This window comes from Osmia lignaria, chromosome 1 (genome assembly GCF_051020975.1).
Source record: "Osmia lignaria lignaria isolate PbOS001 chromosome 1, iyOsmLign1, whole genome shotgun sequence".
Lineage (NCBI taxonomy): Eukaryota > Metazoa > Arthropoda > Insecta > Hymenoptera > Megachilidae > Osmia > Osmia lignaria.
The window spans coordinates 9,934,045-9,954,566 of NC_135032.1; the positions used below are offsets into that span (position 1 = coordinate 9,934,045).

The following is a 20,522-nucleotide window of genomic DNA, read 5'->3' on the forward strand; positions in this document are numbered from 1 at the left end:
CGAGCGACTGTATCAGAGTTGGTTCCAAACAAAATTCTTCTCTGGCCTGTCTGTAAAGATCCTCCGAAGAATCTCTATTTTAAGAAGGTTACAACGATTACGGTGCATCCAGATGTGGAGCACGTGTCGTCGATGACTCTCTAAACAGTGTCAGAAAATAGATTAACTCGCGTAAGAATTGAAAGCGTTCGAAGTGAAAGGGTTAAAACGGTTGCATTTTTATTTTCATACGACTAGGATTAAATGGAAATCGCGTGGTGATTTTTTTTCTTTTTTTTTAAAGAGATGACGTAGAACGGTATCCCGTGGGAAAATCTGATCGTAACCAGCAGCCAGTCTGCGAACCATCTGGTCCACGTTTCATTGATTTGTCATCGTCGACAAGGAATCAGCTGTTCGCGAGGCTGCCCTTGACGAACACGCGTTCACCTTTCTCCATTCATGCAAACGTCAAGTACTACCGAGCCACGGCAGTACTATTATTCTTCTCGATCTATTACCCTTCAGGTGATTACGAATTAATTTAGTCGGCGACCTCGTTCCTATTGATCCCGGTCATTTCGTTGATGGCCGGTCTCACCTTCTGGGGAACCTGTTGTCTATCGCTAAAACGATTTCCACGCCTATTTATCAATAAACCGTTAGTTTGTTAAAGCATCGAACAACCTTTGTCCAATTTTTATTTGAAATTCATTTAATTAATACCAGAGGTTGAGGATCCCTGAACGATGATTTGCACAGCTGGCCGATTCCATCTTTCAACCGAGGCGTATATTTTTGTATTTAAAATAAAAAAGAATGGAAAAGGTGCGAAAAGCGTAGAGATAATTTTAGCCATAGGTTAACGTACTTAGTCAATTTTTATTCCACAAACAGAATACATGTACCGTGATAATCTTATCTTCGCAAACGAGACATAAAAGTTCTAAATGAATTCAGATCCTCGGACAGTTCTGATTGATTCCGATAGCGTCCGATAACAAATCGTTTCGTTATCGTGTAAATAAAAGAAAAGTGAAACGAAAAATTGATTTATCTGTTTCGTTAGCAAAGATTTCATGTGTACTGGAGAAGTAAATACACTCGTCTAGACGCTTGAAATGTGACTCCAAATTAAAGAAAATTAACACGTTATTAACTGTGCCAGGAGTCACTGCTGGCGACTGGCAGCAGGAAATTTAATTAAACGAAGCATAGAAGCAGAAATCAAGCAAGTAATTAGAAAATATAAATGTTGGTAACGTGGGAAACGGTCGGGTGTAACAATTCGCGGGGAATTTTCGAGAGGTACGCGAGCTATTTTGGCGAATATAGCCCCGAGGAGAACAACTGGTTCGTTCTATTAATACTTATGGCGTTATCGCCATTTTTGCCGGTCCTTTGTGGTTGACCAACATTCGGTCGAGAGAAAGGATCAATCATGAATCGACGATTTCTCTCAGCTCTGTCTGAATCTATTATAAATTGTAACTCGAATTTCGAAAATTTTGATCAAATCTGACTCTATCACAGTACTTAAAAATAAAAAAAAAGAAATGCTATTTTCTTAACAATTCAAACAGTTCCACTTTCTGTATTTTATCCTCAAACTTTCAGTGGGCGTTTCTTAGAAACAGTTTAATTTCAGTTTTCAATATACTTGGAAGATGAACACTCGGAGGTGCGTTAGGTCGTCATCGAATTGGCAGAGGGCTCGACCGTTCTGATGTCATTATTATTATTACCTTCTATCGGGAACGTCATCGGTGACGTCGTCGAATTTAACCAGATTTGACCCGCGTCCAAGCTCGACACCGAGGGTAGACAGATATTTTTCTCAGACAACGAAACATCGCCAAGGAATTTGTCACGACCGTCTTCGTCTTTGTCAATGATTCAGCTTATTTTTCTATCTCTCACTCTTCTGTTTCTAAATACCGTAAAAGTTGATTGAGAATCGATTGGTTTTGAATGTTAATCAATCGCCTTATGATATTCATGGTGCAACTGAATTATGCTTCTGGTGCACGTAGCAAGTCGCTATTTAGTAGGCAAAGCAGGATACTAACTTTCGTTGTTTCTCAATTTATTCAATGGAGATGCACCTTATTCTTATGGTATCAGAGGGATTCGTCGTTAAATTTGATAAATAAATTACATTTTAGACACTGACAGAAGATTTCTTCATTCTAATTCTGCTATTTAGCGTCCTCTTCTTTTGGAGAACAAAGAATCGTTTCGTGAAACGAACGAAGGGGCAATGCCCGCGTGTATCATTTGGAGGACGACGAAAAATTCGAAGGAAAATCGTGCGTTTCCGGTATATTGTATCGCTTGACCCATTGTGTTTCTTTTGGGAAGAGATCAAAGAAAGGAGCAGGTTACTGGCTGCCTTGTTTATAGAGTGTCCGATCTCACCTCGCCTTCTGAATCGGGAAATTTGCCAATTTCATTTTTTATTCCTCTCCACGAATTTTGTTCTTTTACAAGAATTTATGAGTTTTCTTAGTTCTTCTAAGATCCATATTTTCACATCCTATTCGTGAAGTGAGTATGTGGGCTGTTCGATAAATAAACGAAAACAGAGGCACAGAATGTTACATATTTTACTGGGAATAGTGTATCGTTGATTTCTTTTTTTTCAAACGAATTACAGAAGAAATTCTATCAAAAAGTGAAATACAGTAGAGAAATAAACAAGTCTTTCGCTCGATCAATGACTGTTCAAGGCATAATGACTTGCAAGTGACTGTGCATCTTTCTAGGGTATCTAAGAACTTCATACAGCGGAACTAAGGCAAAGTTCCACAAAGAAACGAGAAAACAAACAACGTATAAAGACATGCTGAATGATGGTGGCAAATTTTCCATTCGCATGGATCTTCGTGACTGGCGAATTGGCAGGAATTCCATCTCGTCATGTAGCGTTTATTCGCTCGTTTAATCGCTCGCCTTACTCCGAAACATTTTCTTCTTCCTGGAACTCCAACTTTAGTTTCTTTGTTTCAAGTACACCATGTTTACTATTAATCTCGAAGCATAGACATTCAGCGATTTCGTTAAAATAGTTAATTTCAGAATATTCTGAAAACATCGGAACGATAAGAATCTAGGAATTTCTTTGAGGTCCGTGCTCGAAAATTCCTTCGTAAAAATGAAAAAGAGTTTCATTAGCAAGTTAACGTCGTAAGCTACTAAATTGACTAGCGTCAACACAATAGAGTTACGGCGAAGGAATTCGTTTGGTCGCATAACGAAGGCGTTGCTCATGGAATTCCATGGGGTACACGTGTCCGAGTTCACCGTTGATCGCTTTCCATTTATTAACACCTTGGAAAATGAAATTGATACTATTCCAAGTATACGAATCCGAGTTAAAGAAAGTCACGTAGACTGAATATCAGTCAGCTTGTGTTCGGTGCATCTTGCGTCAATGGTGACTTCCGTTGACGCGGGTTTCCTGCCGCGGTGCATCCGAAAACGTCGACGAATTTTAATGTGCAACGTTCGCTCGTCCCTGCGCAACAATGCACGCCCGATGTTTCTCCATCTTGTCCCTTTGTTGGACGGAAAGAATGCGGCAGAGATTGCATAAAACGGGGCCAAGAACGAGTCAGAGGCAGGGAACTCTTTCGTTTTCTATCCTCGTTCCTGCTCGATGACTTAGAATGTCATTGACGTCAGAATGATCATCGAGCTCGATCGAGATGAACTGTCGATTCCACCGAATATCGATCAAAGTATCACGCGATACCGCGTGATCGGATGTTTTCAACGTCCGCTTAAAGCCACGTGTTGAAAGATCAACGAGACAGATCGGTTATAAAGCGAATTAAGACGTGCACTCGTGCGACCAGCTGAAAGATTCAATCTCTGCCTCGATCGCGAGGATCGGCTGTTCCCAAGATGGCTCACAGATGCGTGTTTAATAATAGGTTATTACGGGTAAGAGTTAAGCGAAATTACGGTGTTTCCATGTAATCAATAACTCGGACTTGCTCAGGGTCATCGGCGAGCGTGTGCGATGCCACAACCACCGGCACCATCCTCTCCTCTCCTCTCGGTGTTGAAAGCAGATTGATATGACGTCGACGCGACTATGCAACTGAACCGATTGAAAAATATGAATAAATTGTTATCTCTCGAGATTCGAAGCCAGAAACGTTCGACAGAATTATCGTTCGAATTTCGATTTCAATGGTAGCGATATTTCTGACGTTGACTATACCCATTAATTTATCACCCTACGTACGGCACGATATCCCAGGTGAACTTTTACTAATCACCCACGCTAGCAGGCAGCCATTTCATAGAATTTACAAGCCGGTGCAAACAAATAATTCTCCCAGCGAGCGAAGAACAATTGCAACGAGGAAATAATTGCAGCGATCGGTCGTAGATCAAAATGCAACAGTTAACGAACGATCCATAGAGTTCTACCGAATGATATACCGTAACGACGCGTAATATTTTCTAAAAGCATCGCGATTATGCTCGAGCTGGCTGGGAAATGGAGGGAAAAATATACGACAGATAAACGGACGATCGTTAGACGAGGGTCTTGCGTCAAATCGGTTTTACGCGTTCGGTTCGGTCGAAGTGTATCACTCGTCAACGAGAATAACCGTTCGATGTGCGGTAGTTTCTATTTATAATATGCAGTCGATCAGCTGCGATGCTTGCTCGTTATTCAACTGTGAGGGACTTGTACAATTTGCTCGGTGGGTGTTTCACGTTTCTACCGACGGGGTGGTACAGTCTTGGTTGGAATACACCCTGCTTCTAAATGTCAACGATCTGCAAGCTTATACGCGTTTTGTAACACTGAAACACGTGTAGTTTACGTATTATGAAATTTACGAGCGTGCTATATTTCCGCCGAGGCTGTACCTTCCAAAATCGAAGATGGCGAGCCAGGCAGTCGTTAATTTTATGAAAATATGAAATTTTTCTTCTGAACTTTCTAAGAAACGGGCTGAATTGAAATTTTTAAAAACATGATGGCTGGACAGAAAATATTCTTATTGAAATCCTATTAGAATATTCATTTTCTAAATATAGTTTATATTGAAATTCATAATATCTATTAAAATTGTACCAAATCACAATAGAACAATAGAAGAATCGTGTATTCGCAAGGAAATCATAAAATTTTTGAAGAGCCGGATTCTGTATTGGAGTGTGCTCGTTTATTTCCAAGATCGTCTTTCGAAATAAGTAATTAAAAAAAATTAGTGACAAGTGTATAAGACGATATCGCACACGTGATGACTGATATCTCGCTTATCATTATCACCTCTCAGCTTTCTTTCCGTAGTTAAAATAACGTGGTCCGATGTGTTTCGAGTGTTTTCAATTAATTTTGCGCGATTCGTAACGAGCTCCTCTGTAATTATGTTCTTAGACTTTGAAACGGCTCGATGGGTGGCACTTAATAAATTAAACCCGATAAGAGGGTCCGACGTTGTCAACATTCCCGCGTCTCTACCTTTGCAATTCTTTACCTCGAATTTGATAAATTCTCGTCGTTAAATTATTAACGTGTTATTCCAGTTTCTTAGCTTGTTTCTTCAAGCATCGTCATCGGTGTTTACCGAAACACAAGGTATGCACAGGTCTCGAGGCTGTTATCACCTCGTTACGGCTAAATATAGCGAGTGCTCTAACCACCGTTCAAACATCAGCGACATATCGATACTCTCGCGAGTTCTCGCAATCAAGATCTTTCGAAACGTTCCGAAATTATCGCGAGCCCGATTTCCACGGAACTCTCGTTTACGGGAAAATGACGCGACCACCACTTTGAATTTTGTCGAACACCGGTTTGTTTTTCCTTCGAGGAAATCTGCTCGAAGGTGGAACTTCAGAAATACACTGGTAATCGTGGCTCAATGACTCGAGGTTAATTTTAGAGCTTTAATCCTTTCAATTTCAACGTTTAATTTCATAGATCTTAAACGAGTCTTCGCAGATCTGAAAAATATCGACTAATTTAACTTGAACGATTCGGCGGACCATGGAGAAAGCCCCGATTTTTCCCCAATTCGGTATTACTTTAATTTTCCAAATTTTACAATGGTTAATCGTTGAAAATTTATCATTTTTCTACTTGCCCGTGTAAAAATAATATTTACATGATAATGCTACTTACGTTGGAAGGTGCAAGGTCAATTTTGACCCTGCATCATCGACGAATATCGAAGCATGCACGAGTCAGATAATCAACGAGAGGTCGAGGAGCTATCATTATTTTGGAGCGTGCTGATCAACATTATCCGCGGTTTCACCTCGAGGAATCTTTTAATTCCTTGATCGTTCTATTAATAGAGATCACTGCTCCATTTAAATCCGTTTCCTATCGCGATCGGTGCAACGAAAGTTCCTGTTTCCGCGTGGATGTTGCAAAACCCTTTTACTGGACGTATCTAACGCCTTGCATTTGCAACGATCATCCAGACACCGTGAAATGTGTCATTTATCATATATAATGAATCAGAGATTTTATGTTGAAATTGTAAGTCGTAGTTTGCAGAGATGTCGGAGGCTGGTTCGGCGCGAAATTCTACTTGGCAAAAGTAGCACGTTCTACTTAATCCGACGTAACGTCCGTCATTGACGACACGATCTACTATAAATAGATTTTATCATGAATAATCCTCTCGTGTCGCGCAGGCTCGTGTCGTGTTTGTTACTGCATGCAAATGAAATATATACTCTTCCACCGTTCACCGGCAAATGCCTTTCAACGATCGAGTCAATTGCTTTCGATGATTCTGATGCTAACCGTTTTCTCAAATCAAATGTGCTTAAATAAATTATGAGAGATCCTAACGAGATCCTGGTAAATTTAAACGACCCAATCGATGGAAAATTGATAATTCTCCTCGAAACGTGAATGAACACGAACCGATTTTCATTGATCCTTTTACCAACTACGAAAGGTTTCTCCCAGTAATCGCGTCTGGCTTTGCAATTTCTCAACGAAATATGGGTCACGGTAGAATCCATGTAATTGAGATGTAAATAACGTTAATGAGAGGTTGTGGAGCTTTAATTGCAGCCAGATGGAGTAATCTCTGGTAATTAACAGCGATTCCGGTTACATGGAAACGTTTTGAACCGAGTAATCTCTAATCATCAAACTTTGATTACACGTCATCGTCGTCGGTTTTCGAGCCATTATAGATTACAATTTTAATTGAGTGGTTCATTTGAACGCCTTAATGAACATTTCGTACGAAATTGTTTATTTTACTATTTATAGAGAAAAAATTTAATTTATGTAAATTTTCTAGGGGAGATTCTTATTCTATATTTCGAGATGTTATTCGAAAAACAAACACTTTACGAGATATTTCGATTTAGCAACACCAGTGTTGCGCATACAAAGTTGATTATTGCCACGAGTTCGCGAGAATGGACGAACTAAAGCTAAAAAAAACATTCAATGATAAGACCACTTATTTGTAGTAGTGATAATAAAAACTGAACGATCAGAATTGTTGAATTTTCGCAACGCGTGTTAATTCGTCCTGTTCATTGAAGAGGTGTCTCTTCGTTATTTAATTACAGTGATAGGGGTTGTACACGAAGTGTTTGCAAATTGTACAGCATACCATAATATTTCAAAAAATATTTTTCTTTTCATAAGCAATTATCTAATGTAAAAGGGTGAAAACAACCCTTAAAACTTTTTCTAAATATCTAAGAAACTATTTGTTATACAGAAAAAATTTTTATACACAATTCCTTTGATTTTAAATAACAAATTCATCCATGTAAAGAGATTTTGAAAAAAATCATTTATTTAAGAAATGTTTGAATAAATTTTCCAAATTTTTGCGGTTCTTCAAGTTCAACAAAGATCGATCTCAGCGTTTGTTGCTCGCTTTCGCGACTAAAAGTATCCGCGATAGATCCTCCTCCCTACTTCCACGCTCGCTTGCTCCCCTCTTGCGAGTGATTCTTCCGCGAGGATTGGCGGCGCGTTCAGTTTAGTCGCGTGCCGAGACGCCGTGGAACGAGAACGTTTCTGGCTAGGTGGCTGTGCTCCGTTCAACAGGAGGACAGAATCGACCGAGATCTCGAAACGTGAACGGTTTCGTTCTCATCCTCCCACGAAACCATCAACCGTCCTTCGCGAAACACTTTGTGTCATAATATTAAATAAGAAAAGAAACAGTGAAGTTGATAAACGTTGAAATCTTCAAAGTGCCAGAACAGAGTCTTCTGAATCTCTTATGGAACTTGAAAAACTTTTGTGCCTTGTTTTTGTGATACTGGATGTGTACAAAGTTCTTTGATTATTATTATTGACTATAGTAACCTCGAGCAGACAATAATAATTAGTACGATCTTGACGGTATTCAGTACTGTTTGCATTTCTTAGATTCTTAAGTGATTATTAAACCTTGTGATATTTTCTAATCGAGAAAATCGAGTGTACACTGTTTTATATGCGAGACTTCTTAATCGAGAAGAGCTCCTCCCCTAGAGTGACTCTAAATCGTGCTTAAGCTCGTCGATCGAGCAGGGAAACCTGCTTCGACCTTTCAAATAAAACCTCCACACCTCTAGACTGAAATTTCTTAATCGACCAGAAGAGCCTCTCTACTCCATTACCGTTCGCTCGAAATCCAACGAACTTGAACTTTTCAATCGACCAGGGACCATCCGATCGAAACTAGTCTGCATTTCAGCCTCTGAACAGGGACAGCAGCTCCGAAACATTCCTCGGCTGAAATTGATCATATTTTCTATAAAAAATCCTGGCACCTCCAATATACCAAATTGAAAGTGTATCGATCGGGTGATCTTGAATCATGTCCTCAGGAATTCGGCAGTGTTCCAGGGCGAGGGGTATCGAGAATGAGAGAGGAACAACGGTCGCGTGATCGTCGAACGCAGCACGTAAGCTGCGGGATTCGCGGCGTGTCCGATGGCGGCAAAAGGTGATTAACGATTCGTGACACGTGGGAATTCGTGTACGACCGATGTTTGTCGGCCCGTGCGTCTCGACGAACGTGTCGTTTATGGAAACGATCGTCCGGCACCATTTTCGGAGTTATCGAAATACTGACTGACCGAGCAGCGATCCTAAAGTAAACATTTCTCGTACAAGCTCCTTGACACGGTGTTAATATTAGTTAGTTGGTGACCTTCCAAATAGCGACCGGGGTATTTGTAAACTGGCTTCACGAACGATACACCGAGCCGATAGTTACCGGTAAATATCGAGTGATTTCGAACGATTTTAATCGTTGTCATGGCACCTGCCGTTACTCTGGACTGGTCAGAGCCACGCCAACACTGGCGATACCCGAAATTCTGCCCGTCCGGGCAACAGAAACACGAGAGGGCCAAGAGCGCGATGGAATTGAGCAGCAAAGAGGCGAACACGGCGTACAAAAAATTTTGCAAGTTCCTGAGACGACTGAGCAGCAAGAAACGTAAGTTGTCACGGTTTCCAGCGACGAAAAATGATCATCTTTTTGGGGAGATTTTGGATGAAACGCTGGTACAGCGTGTTCAGATGGTTCAGGAATAAAAATTAATTAAGAAAATTTCGAAGATCTCGGTTGGAAATGAATTATTAAGCTCAAATTCGTATACGTCATACACTATTTCTTTAATTGATATGGATTTTTTAATTTTCTAAGTTTCTGGTCTCCTAAGAAAATCTCGACAATATGCTTCGTTCAGAAAAAGAAAATTCTAATTTAAATGCATTTAACAATGATTTTGTGCGTCTTATGATACTTTTCTGTTTCTATTTTTTTAATACAGTTATGTACCCTGTAATTTATATTATAAAATTGAAATTTATTTGTGTTTCAAGACTGGATCTCAGCGTGTTTTAATGAAACATTTATGTATATGTTATGAGTTATCTGATGATCGAAAACAGCGATTCTGCTCGTTCTCCTTGAATCTCCCATTCATCATACACTACATTGATACTCGGTTTCAGGATGTTTTCGAGGCGAGCGTGAATAATGTATGCGACGTTTCCGCGCAAACTTTTAATAACTTTTAATTTCGTCCCGTGCGACAGGAATATTTTAAAGTCTAATGAACTCGGATGCTATCGACGAATTATTCAGTGGCGACAGTTTATTTTCAGTCTTGTTATCCAATATCTGAGCATACTTTTTGTTGCTTTTTCCGTTCGAATCAGCCGGCAAAAACAGACTGTTTCTTTTTCTTTTTTTAGACAAGTTAAAAAAAAAACATTCGAGCCAGCAATTTTTTACAAACCTACGATATTAACCCCTTACCGAAAAATTTACGTAACGCGAAAATGAAAGATAAAAATTTCGCGGAACGAAAAGTTATATATTTTTGTAAGACGTAGATATTCTACAAGGAAGAAAGACGCGGCGTTATAATTTCTCTAAGAATCATAATAGATTCTGACATTTGGATTCAAAGAGGTGCGATTGTTCCAAGAAAAACACCGTCTCGGTCTTGTGATTCGAAGATCCGTGATTCGAATCGCGTCAATTTATTTACACGCCAATTTTCTCTATGTTTATCGAATGCTCCATTTTCTGCAAGATGCGCCATTTAACCGAGAAAGGTTAGAAACGCGAAACACACAAGAAAGAAGAATTGTTCAACGAGAAGTAATACACCGACCCACTGACATTTATCCGTTGTTATTCATATTTATTTTTGTTATGTACATCTGCCCACGTGAATTTATTTTTTCATTCGTCAAGAACGAGCTACGTCAACTCCGACATGTAGAAAAGAAAGAAAGAAAGGGTAAAAACAGGGAAAAAGTTTAAATTCGCCCTCTCTTAGGTGTTCTCGATCAATCTTTATCCTCTTGGCACGTGTGCAGGGATTCTCAGTCTTTCTGACACGAATGTTTTTATCGTATGACATAGTTTCATTATCTCGAGTGAATCATCAAGGTGTTCACTGATTAATTGTTCCTTAGTGATACGTAATTCTTCTATTTTTTTTTCTTTAATTACACAACTACTTTATCGATAAGAATAATCAGTTAGATTACTCAACTCTTCTCCAAAAAAGAAAAAAATAATGTTTCGATGGAAAATTTGAATTTTCTTTCTACAAGGTTTACTCACATCCGGTGTTCCGATCACGCAGAACTTTCCGCGAAGATTACGCCATCGAAGTTCCTTGCAACTGTTCAAATATGCATGCCCGTTCGAAAGAGCGAGTTCTTCATGGTGCATACTCGACCCGTATAGCCACCGTAGCACGAGAACACCGGTTATTGCGAAAGTATTCTCGTAATGTCATTTAAATATTATACGGCTGCTAAGACGAAGAATGGAATTGGATGTGCCGAGGACGAAGATCAAGAATCGATGGAGCTCGTTCTTTACACGGATCGGGGTTAATCCGCGAAACGATTTGAAATACGTCAATGACACCTTTTCAAACTTTCCGCAATCAAGGCTGCCGAAAAGAGGCACTTGGATAACTAAAAATTAATCAATTTGGGTGGGAAATTTCAGAAAATTCAAAGACGACCCATAATTTTAATTTATAAAATTAATTTTCCTCGAGAAAATGTAAAAATATTGCACGCTTTTCTCATTTATTACGTGTTACATAATCCCATACACCTTTTACAATTAACCGCGAATCGATGCTCATCGACGTGTATATACGCCCATGTTATAGAGGCCATTATAAAAGCCGCGCGTCACCCAGTTGGCCGCAAAATGTCACACGGTTAACACGTCGTGTTGTGCAGGTAGAAAAAAGGTCGGGAATTCTCTGATGCGCGTGTAACGCGGCAAAAGGTAGCCGGTTAACGTGCATCCGGATCCTCGGTTCACCGCTGCGCTTTTTGTTGCACGCTGGATTTAGCCGGCGCCGATCCAAGCGGACTCGACGCTCTTGCCAGAGATCGCCGTCGTTTGACCCACTTCTCAACACTCGCGTACCTAAGGGCCTCCTATTAGACGTACGGCTAAATACAATCTTTATATACCCTTTTTCGTCACGTACAGTCTCGAGCAATTAAGGTTTCTTCAGTTAAAAAGAAATTTAGGTGAAAGAATATTCTATCAAATATTGTATTTTGCTGTATTTTTTAATTGTTGAGATATAGGAAGTTGTGTATTGAGAAATTTAAGCTTTTTTTGTGAAGGGAAAATACAGAGTAAGGAGTCTTACATTATTTGAGAGATATGCCTTTGGTCTTGGGAGAATCCTAGGGGAACTTAAAAAGAGCCTAGGGGAACTTAACATAGGACCACCTGTCTTAAGAAGGTAGGAGGTAGTTAGGCAATTAGGGTACAGTGTAAGCTATTCTTTTTGGAAAGGGAAAATGCAGAATAAGGAGTCTTCCATTATTTGGGAGATATGCCTTTGGCCTTAGAAGAATTCTAGGGGAACTTAACTTAGGACCACCTGTCTAAAGAAGGTGGGAGGTAGTTAGGCAATTAGGATACAATGTAAGCTATTCTTTTTGGGAAGGGAAAATGCAGAATAAGGAGTCTTCCATTATTTGGGAAATATGCCTTTGGTCTTGGGAGAATCCTAGGGGAACTTAAAAAGAGCCTAGGGGAACTTAACTTAGGACCTCTTACATAAAGAACATAATGAAACCCAGTAAAGCCTACATTGCATTTGGGTGTCTACTAATTATATAATTCCATAATATTTGAAATTGCAATCAACTATTTAAATTATTTTAACAAAAATCAATTATAGTTTAAAATTATGGTGCTAACCGTATCGTACAAAACCCAATTTCTCTCACGTTTCTCTTGTAAGAAAATTTGTTAAGATGAAACGCTATTAGACTATTGCTAGCCAACGTGCAAGGATAACCTTGATAAGATGCAACGTCGGATTAACAGGAGGTCCGTGTTTACACGGACCGGTTTTCTTCTCGTTGAACCGTGGCTGAAAATAGCCAGCCATCCTGAAGCATTTCGCAGCTTCGACTCGCGAGATCCATCGAGAACGAAAATTCGATGGATGACGTGTTAAGTTGGCGTGGAAAACAGGAAACTTGGTTGTTCACTTCTTCGATCATCTTTCAAACTCTCCTCAAGTTTTGAGCAATTCCAGATCATTGATAGCAACAAACTAATTAAGAGTTTCCGGAAAAGCTAGTGGATCTTCCATTTATAACAATTTATACAAAATCATTTTACAATGAAAATTTCTTCCTAAAACCTTAATCCTTCTTAACAGTATATTTTTTAAAAATATACAAGCTTCTTAGAATCTAAATTAATTAATTCTATCTTACTAATTTTATAATATTTATTATATTATTAGGTGCAGAAATGAATTCGGTGCTTCTTCTTTATTTTAATTGAAGAAAAATATTGAAATGTAAAATAATGATTAAAATGGAGTAATGCTAAAAGCACCAAATTAATTTCTACACCTAATATTGTCTCTGGTTCCTAAGCATGATAGATATTCTTTTAAATTGATTGCTTCCAATAATATTGAATAGCTGCATTTTTTTTACAATCTTTTCTTTATTAGTACTCCTTATACTTCTTACTTTCATCGTACTTTACCATGATGGTTTTCGATTGTTTCTATGGGCGGTGTGATGTATAATGCAGATAGAGATGGCAACAAAGTCACGACAGTGGTGGCTACACCAGGTGGTGGTCCAGACCGCCCCCAGGAAATCTCCTACACAGACACTAAAGTGATCGGTAATGGAAGTTTTGGTGTCGTGTACCTAGCGAAACTTTGTGACGCGGAGGAACTGGTCGCCATCAAGAAGGTTCTCCAAGACAAACGATTTAAGGTACGAAAAGAAACATCAATTTCTCTTTAAAATAAATAATCAAAGAATATTCTCAGAGTTCGTTCGATAAATTTTATTATACCAGTCCTATTTAATTTTTATCTTAAAAGATAATCGTATTTGACGAACGATGACCTAGAAACCTGAACCAAATACTAATCTCTTCGGACGATAATTTTTCTGTTTACAGAATAGAGAATTACAAATAATGCGACGTATCGAACACTGCAACATCGTGAAACTGAAATACTTCTTTTATTCCAGCGGTGATAAGGTAAATATTACAATTCCACCTGCAATGTTTGAAACTCGACTCGAAATTTTTTCGCATACGACTATTCGTGCAACGTAATTGGTCGGTGAAAACGTTTCATAATTAATTCAGAATTTATTTCCTGTATACAAACGTTTACGAGTAGCAACAATCAGATGTTCCTTGATCAATGGTTGTTACACGTGTAAACGGACCAACTTTATTCGTTGTCAGTTTAATGCATGCTACGTTGTTGTGTTATTTTGTAGAACATCTTAAACGCGACTAATCCAGTTTTTCACGTGGACGTAAGTGAATAAGAAGCGAACCCAGTAGTTTGACGGAGAGTCCTTTTACCCTAAATACAAATTAGGCATTATCGCTTGCACATGGGACCGATGAACGACAAGAGACGTGTGATCTCTCGTTTTAACGTCCGAATCGTCGATGTACACGACCTGTAGAACACTATATCCGAGTCTACAAATTATAGCCGTGGCCGAAGATTTTGATCGTTCGATGTCGCATTTCTCCCCGCAACTCTACCTTCCATCGTTACGACCGTGCTCACGTATCCTCTTAGTGCGTCAACCCTTTCGTGAACGAATTAATTCTGTTTTTTCTTAAGACTTTGTAGTTGATCTACTTTTCCCATATGTGCGGTAACTACGCAGCCTCCAACATTTATGGAAAGCATTGAAAAATACTACATGGAACCTGTTCAATAATGGATGACGAAAGAAAAATGTCCATCGACGTTTCTTGAAACAAAAAACAAAAAAATATATATATATATGACTTCTTTTTATTCGGATGCGGATATCTTGACATTTTTCCCCCAAAAACGCATCGACGAGATATAATCTAAGTTACACACGTGCAAGTTTGAACATTACTGGACTTTAATTCATGCTTTAGGTGTTTATCGATGATCTTTGCGTTTATAGTCGTTCAGTCCGTTTCAGTTTTCAAGTTTAGATTGTTTGTAATTTTTATTTCTAGCGAATTATTCTCTTCGATTGACACGTTCAATGCCGGATGGGTCGCTGGGTGGATTCTATGTTTTCAATTGTGGTGGTAGAATTTTCTCCATCCGTTCCATATGGCACTCAACGTGTCGATTAACCATAAATCCATTTAAAAGTGAGATAAATATATTAATTTGTAAAGGCCCATAATGTTACTACTAAAGTAATTAAGTACAAGAAATTGTACCCGACGTATGTGTCTTAATTACATTCTGGATGTTGTGAATGAGAGTAGCAGGTTTGGAACAAAACAAATTGTTGCATGAAATATTTTTATTAATTCCTATAAATTGTATTGACAATTGGAGATTGAAAAAGCAAAAAAAAAAAAAAAAAAATTGCACTATTACTATGACTTAAAAGAAGTTGAACGTTCTATCAGAAAATAAAAGAATTGGATTTTCGTTGTTTCCATTAATCAAAGAGATGAACAGCAGGATAATTTCCCAAAGAAAACAATTATCCAAATGATAAAACGTTAAATTTCTGCGATTTAAATGATAGTGAGAAGCTGAAAGTAGTATAAGAAATATATGCTCGATAAGGCCATGATAAATTCCACGCAATTTGATTCTAAATTTTCTCTAGCCTGATTATAAAGTCAATGTACTTGCTAAGTTCTAATATTGAGCCAAAATCTTCGGCCTCGACTATACTAGCTAAACGCAGCTTCGCTAGTTAATAGAAGATAATCCTGTGAAGTTGTGTGTTTGCGTTTCAAAGGTACCTCACACGTAAACTTATTGCATACGTAATTCGCGCTAAATCCACCGTACGCGTTAAACTAGAGGCATAATTTGCTTGTGGATCGTGCGCCTTTGAGGAACGCACACTTTGCACGAGGATCGAGCTGAACGCAACCTTTTATTAACGATCGTAATTGCAAATTTCTTTTAGAAGGACGAGGTTTATCTGAACCTAGTGTTGGAGTACATACCCGAGACCGTGTATAAAGTCGCTCGGCATTATAACAAAAGCAAGCAGACCATACCGATCAATTTCATCAAGGTGAGTCGAAAGATAATTTATTTCTTAAGCTGCTAAAAATAATGATTCTTGATCCTAAGATGACACTTGACCGTCTGATTCGCAGAAGTGATTTTATCAAATTCTCACGTGTTAGACACACACGTTTTTCTTTATTGAACTCGTTGATACTGTTATTTAACTTTGTTTCGTACCATCTGCTGTTTGATTCGTTACGTAAGTTCTGGGTACACTGAAACTGGTTAAATTGCTTTTATAAACAGTAAAAAGTATTTGTTGCGTGAAAAAGTAAACGGTACCAATGTGTGAAGTCATCGAAACGTCTCTGTCATGGTGTTCTTTCATCAGAATCGTTACTTTTCATGGTATATTATTGTTCGAACTCGATGTTAATACGTTCCTTTTATTTTCCTACAGTTGTACATGTACCAACTGTTCCGCTCTCTGGCGTATATCCACTCGTTGGGTATCTGCCACAGGGACATCAAGCCACAGAACCTACTGTTGGACCCAGAATCCGGTGTCCTGAAGCTCTGTGATTTCGGTTCGGCCAAACACCTGGTCAAAGGCGAGCCCAATGTGTCTTACATTTGCAGTCGTTACTATCGCGCGCCTGAGCTCATCTTTGGTGCCATCGATTACACCACAAAAATTGGTAAGGCTTCGGATAAGTGGTGAGACCACTGACGGACTTGGCACAAAGTTATCCTGCTATTCTTCCCCTTTTTCACTTCCCTAAATTCTAGTATATTGGATGAGAGAATGTAAGTGGATAGAGTTACTTGATCGCATTGCTAATTCACTCTAATTCTATTTTTAAGTCTAAGTTACATGGATAGAGCATTCTAGTGTTAATACCTTGAAGAAGGCAAGTAGTAGAATTACTCTCTCTAACTCAACAGCTAGCTGTAAGGTTAACTTAACATTGATAGAGCAACTGATAGAGTACACTAGTAGTAGATCAGAGTGGTAGAAGGCCAGGGATGATGTTACTCTATCACAGTATTGTCCCACTCTGTTCTACCAACGATTAGTTTCAATACTCTACCCAACCACTTACTCTATCAATGTAAACTAGGCTTAACGAAGAGATACTACTCTGTGTTCGCAGACGTATGGAGCGCAGGTTGCGTGGTGGCAGAGCTACTGCTCGGTCAACCGATTTTCCCTGGTGACAGCGGAGTGGATCAACTGGTGGAGATCATCAAGGTCCTCGGCACACCGACCCGCGACCAGATACGCGAGATGAACCCCAACTACACGGAATTCAAGTTCCCACAAATCAAGGCGCATCCGTGGCAAAAGGTAGCCGATAGTACTCTGTGTACACAAAGTTAGACTATATGAACTTCTAATCTGTAACTACGTACACGTCCTTCGTGGTATATATTCCGTCGTTTTCGTGACTAACGGAGGGAGGCTAACGCGTGGGGCAATGCGCGTTGATCTGAATTTATATATCGCAGATGGATTTTAGTGAAAAAAAGAAATTAATAAATTTGCGAACGACGGTCAGATCAGAGCGCATACCCTTGTAAAAAACAAGGATCTAAGAATGCAAAGAGAAATGATAAGGCAACTGGTAACGGTGTCACGGGGAAATAGAAGGAAATCTATGAGGGGTAAGGTTCTGTGCAATCTCGTTCCTTCAAACTGAACGGATTTGCTACACCAATCGACTATGGTCACATTCATCAACACATGTACTCGTGGTTACAGTTTATGCTTCAGCGAATGAGTGGACTAAAGTGTCCCACGGTGCACCAAAAGATTAGAGTAAGTGGTCCCTGTTGAAACACAATGTTTACTACATCACTTACTTAGCAAACGTTCCTTTTCTTCTTCTTTTTTTTTCATTTTCTTTCTCTTTGTCCCATGATGATTACTAACCAATATAACCAAAGTTTCAGCATCTGAACAGGATTATAACGTGCAATTATGGCTAAGAAGAACGACAATCTCTGAACAAAAAGGAAACTTCGTCAAACGTGTTCCTGGTTCCATAAATCCATTCTATCTCTAACATCAACCACCATCATCTTCATTCCTCATCCTAATCTTTACTAACCAACACGCAAAATCTGTTGTGATTACTCAAATTCTCAATATATCACTTACTCTAATGTTCTGGCGATGATCTACTACGGTATACAATGTCATTCATTTGTTGATTCAATGTTTTTTTTTTATACAAAAGGGGTTAGAAACTGTGACTATCTCTAAGTTTAGACCTAAGTTTATTTTTCCTCAGTCGTTTATGTTTTTTATCTGAACACCAAGTATCCCAGTTACTCTTTTTATTGATGGTGTTATGTCAAATATGAACTCTTCCTCTAAAATTCTATTCTCTAAGTAAGATATGATCATTATTAAAGGAAAGGAAACTATGCACCGGAATAAGTTTCAGAACCGAGCATCTCATATTACTAATACTACAGTAATACATCTAATGCATTTCTCTTGTATGAACTAGAACGATACTATGCGGAACGTGTTGCTGTCACTTTATCGCTTTCTCATAGGATTTCACACAGTCTCTGTGTCGCAGTGCGAGTTCCTGTAGCCGCGACAAAGGATTTTGACTACCCAAGATCGTTTCATCGCAAATCGATCATAGTCTAACACAGTGATGGGCAAACTTTTTTAGGAGTGGGCCAAAAGACAAAAGAAAAAGTTTTAACTGGCCAATATAATTGATTAAAAAGCGCAATAAGAACTCAATAAAATAGTATAATTTTAAAATCTGCGATGGGCCGTAGTTTATCCATCACTGATCTAACACATAAGATTCATCTTCTCAATAGCCAAAATCGGTTGTCCCTGCTATAATCTTTTTGTACGAGAAGAACATCAATGAAAACGAGTGCTTTTTTCTTGAGACACAAATCTAAACGAATTCGTTTATATTTATCAATCTCTATAAAAAAATAACCCTCGTTATGGCTTTCTTCTAAGGATGGTTGTTTTGCGAGGAATATGACTAAAGTAGGATCGTGATGATTTCAGGTGTTCAGGGCACGCACGCCACCAGAAGCGATGGAACTAGTCGCTGGCCTGTTGGAGTACACACCGTCCGGACGGATCACACCGTTGGAAGCGTGTGCCCATCCATTCTTCGACGAGTTACGAGAACAGGGCACCCGGTTGCCGAACGGCCGAGAGCTTCCTCCGTTATTTAACTTTACAGAGTACGAGCTGCGAATTCAGCCGTCGTTGAACTCGATCCTAAAGCCGAAGTACATGCAGACTTCGGAGAATCCTGGAGGCCAGTCGGAACCGGTCGCGGGGTGTAGCGGTAACACTAGTGATAACGTGAGCACCAACACGCTACCGACCTCAAAGAACACAGATCCTAGCCAGTCGAACATGGCTTAAGCTGCTTTCTATTTTTACCATTATTCAGAAAATACACACACACAAGAGAGAGAGGGAGAGAGAAAAAAAATAAGAAAACCGAGAATTCACGTGTTAGATACTAGCCTTAAAAAGTACGGTAGAGAGCGAGAACCAAGAAGAGGGAAACTGATCTTCTGAGGAGGATGTCCCCGCGTACACACTTATATACATACATACATTCACACAGAGAGACATACATTTAACAAACATTAAACACATACAAGTAATCCCAGATTGTAAATTGAACTCGATGCAAATGGCGATACCGTGTGGTCTTTCAGCTTTCTTCGCTTGATACACGAATGACGAATGGTGGTCCCCTTTTGTAACGGGTTCGCCGTGGAAACACGACTCTCACAGTGGCGTACGAACGCTTGATTGCCACCTTATTGCCAAAAAAAAAAAAAAAAAAAAAAAAAAAAAATTCAATTCAGTGTATATATAATATTATAGGAACTGGCCCGTAACTTCTTTAAACAATAATTGCTATATATAAATATATATATATATATATAAAGAAACAAACAAAAAAAATTATATGCGAAGTTTTTTCTAGTTGAGAAGATGTGTAATCTGCACTGTGTATATAGTATACGGTGCAGACCACGTCAACGCCGCTTGCGTCGTCATTCTCATCAATTGAATACCACACACCGCGCGAGATCGAAAGAGATGAAGCCAGCTTGACACGGGTGACTAAACCGAGAATTAATCAGAGTACAGATATCGACTCGCAGGAACGTTTCGTTTGGCCAGTTAGAGAAACTCCGTTTTCTAATCGGGTGTACGAAAAGAATTCGTGCAGGTGTTTCGTTTCGAGGGGTGCTCGAAAACACTGCGTCGTGCAGATAGATATTTTATATTGTGTTCAAGATTCTACCGTGCAGAGAAGGAGAGGGTTGAAGTAGGCACGCACGTTACGTTTCACGCGGAGAATCTCAATCGAACGGTACATAAATGCGCGTACACAGCGAGAAACACACATTAGTATTTGCGTGCACAATCTCTATTTATCGTAAGGCGAATTATCACGGCTGTTGTACGGACATACACACACACACACACATACACACCAACTGTCGAGCGAAAGAGACCCGTGGAAGAAGGGAGAACC

General features: G+C 39.2%; 1 protein-coding gene across 9 annotated transcripts in view; it reads left to right on the top strand.

The window, feature by feature from the left end:
* Positions 1-20,485, top strand: part of LOC117606180 (glycogen synthase kinase-3 beta) — a 34,711-nt gene extending 14,226 nt beyond the window's left edge. For 5 of the 9 annotated variants that reach the window (XM_034328309.2, XM_034328310.2, XM_034328306.2 and 2 more), the window contains exons 2-8: positions 13,554-13,744; positions 13,935-14,018; positions 14,267-14,305; positions 15,923-16,033; positions 16,430-16,667; positions 17,124-17,317; positions 19,019-20,485. In XM_034328309.2, the coding sequence (XP_034184200.1) occupies positions 13,554-13,744; positions 13,935-14,018; positions 14,267-14,305; positions 15,923-16,033; positions 16,430-16,667; positions 17,124-17,317; positions 19,019-19,387 (1,226 nt within the window). In that variant the 3' untranslated portion in view covers positions 19,388-20,485. Of the gene's footprint in view, positions 1-7,965; positions 9,429-13,532; positions 13,745-13,934; positions 14,019-14,266; positions 14,306-15,922; positions 16,034-16,429; positions 16,668-17,123; positions 17,318-19,018 lie in introns of those variants that run through there. The other 4 variants (XM_034328307.2, XM_034328308.2, XM_034328313.2 and 1 more) reach the window with 4 other exon arrangements.
* Positions 20,486-20,522: the final 37 nt, after the last annotated feature.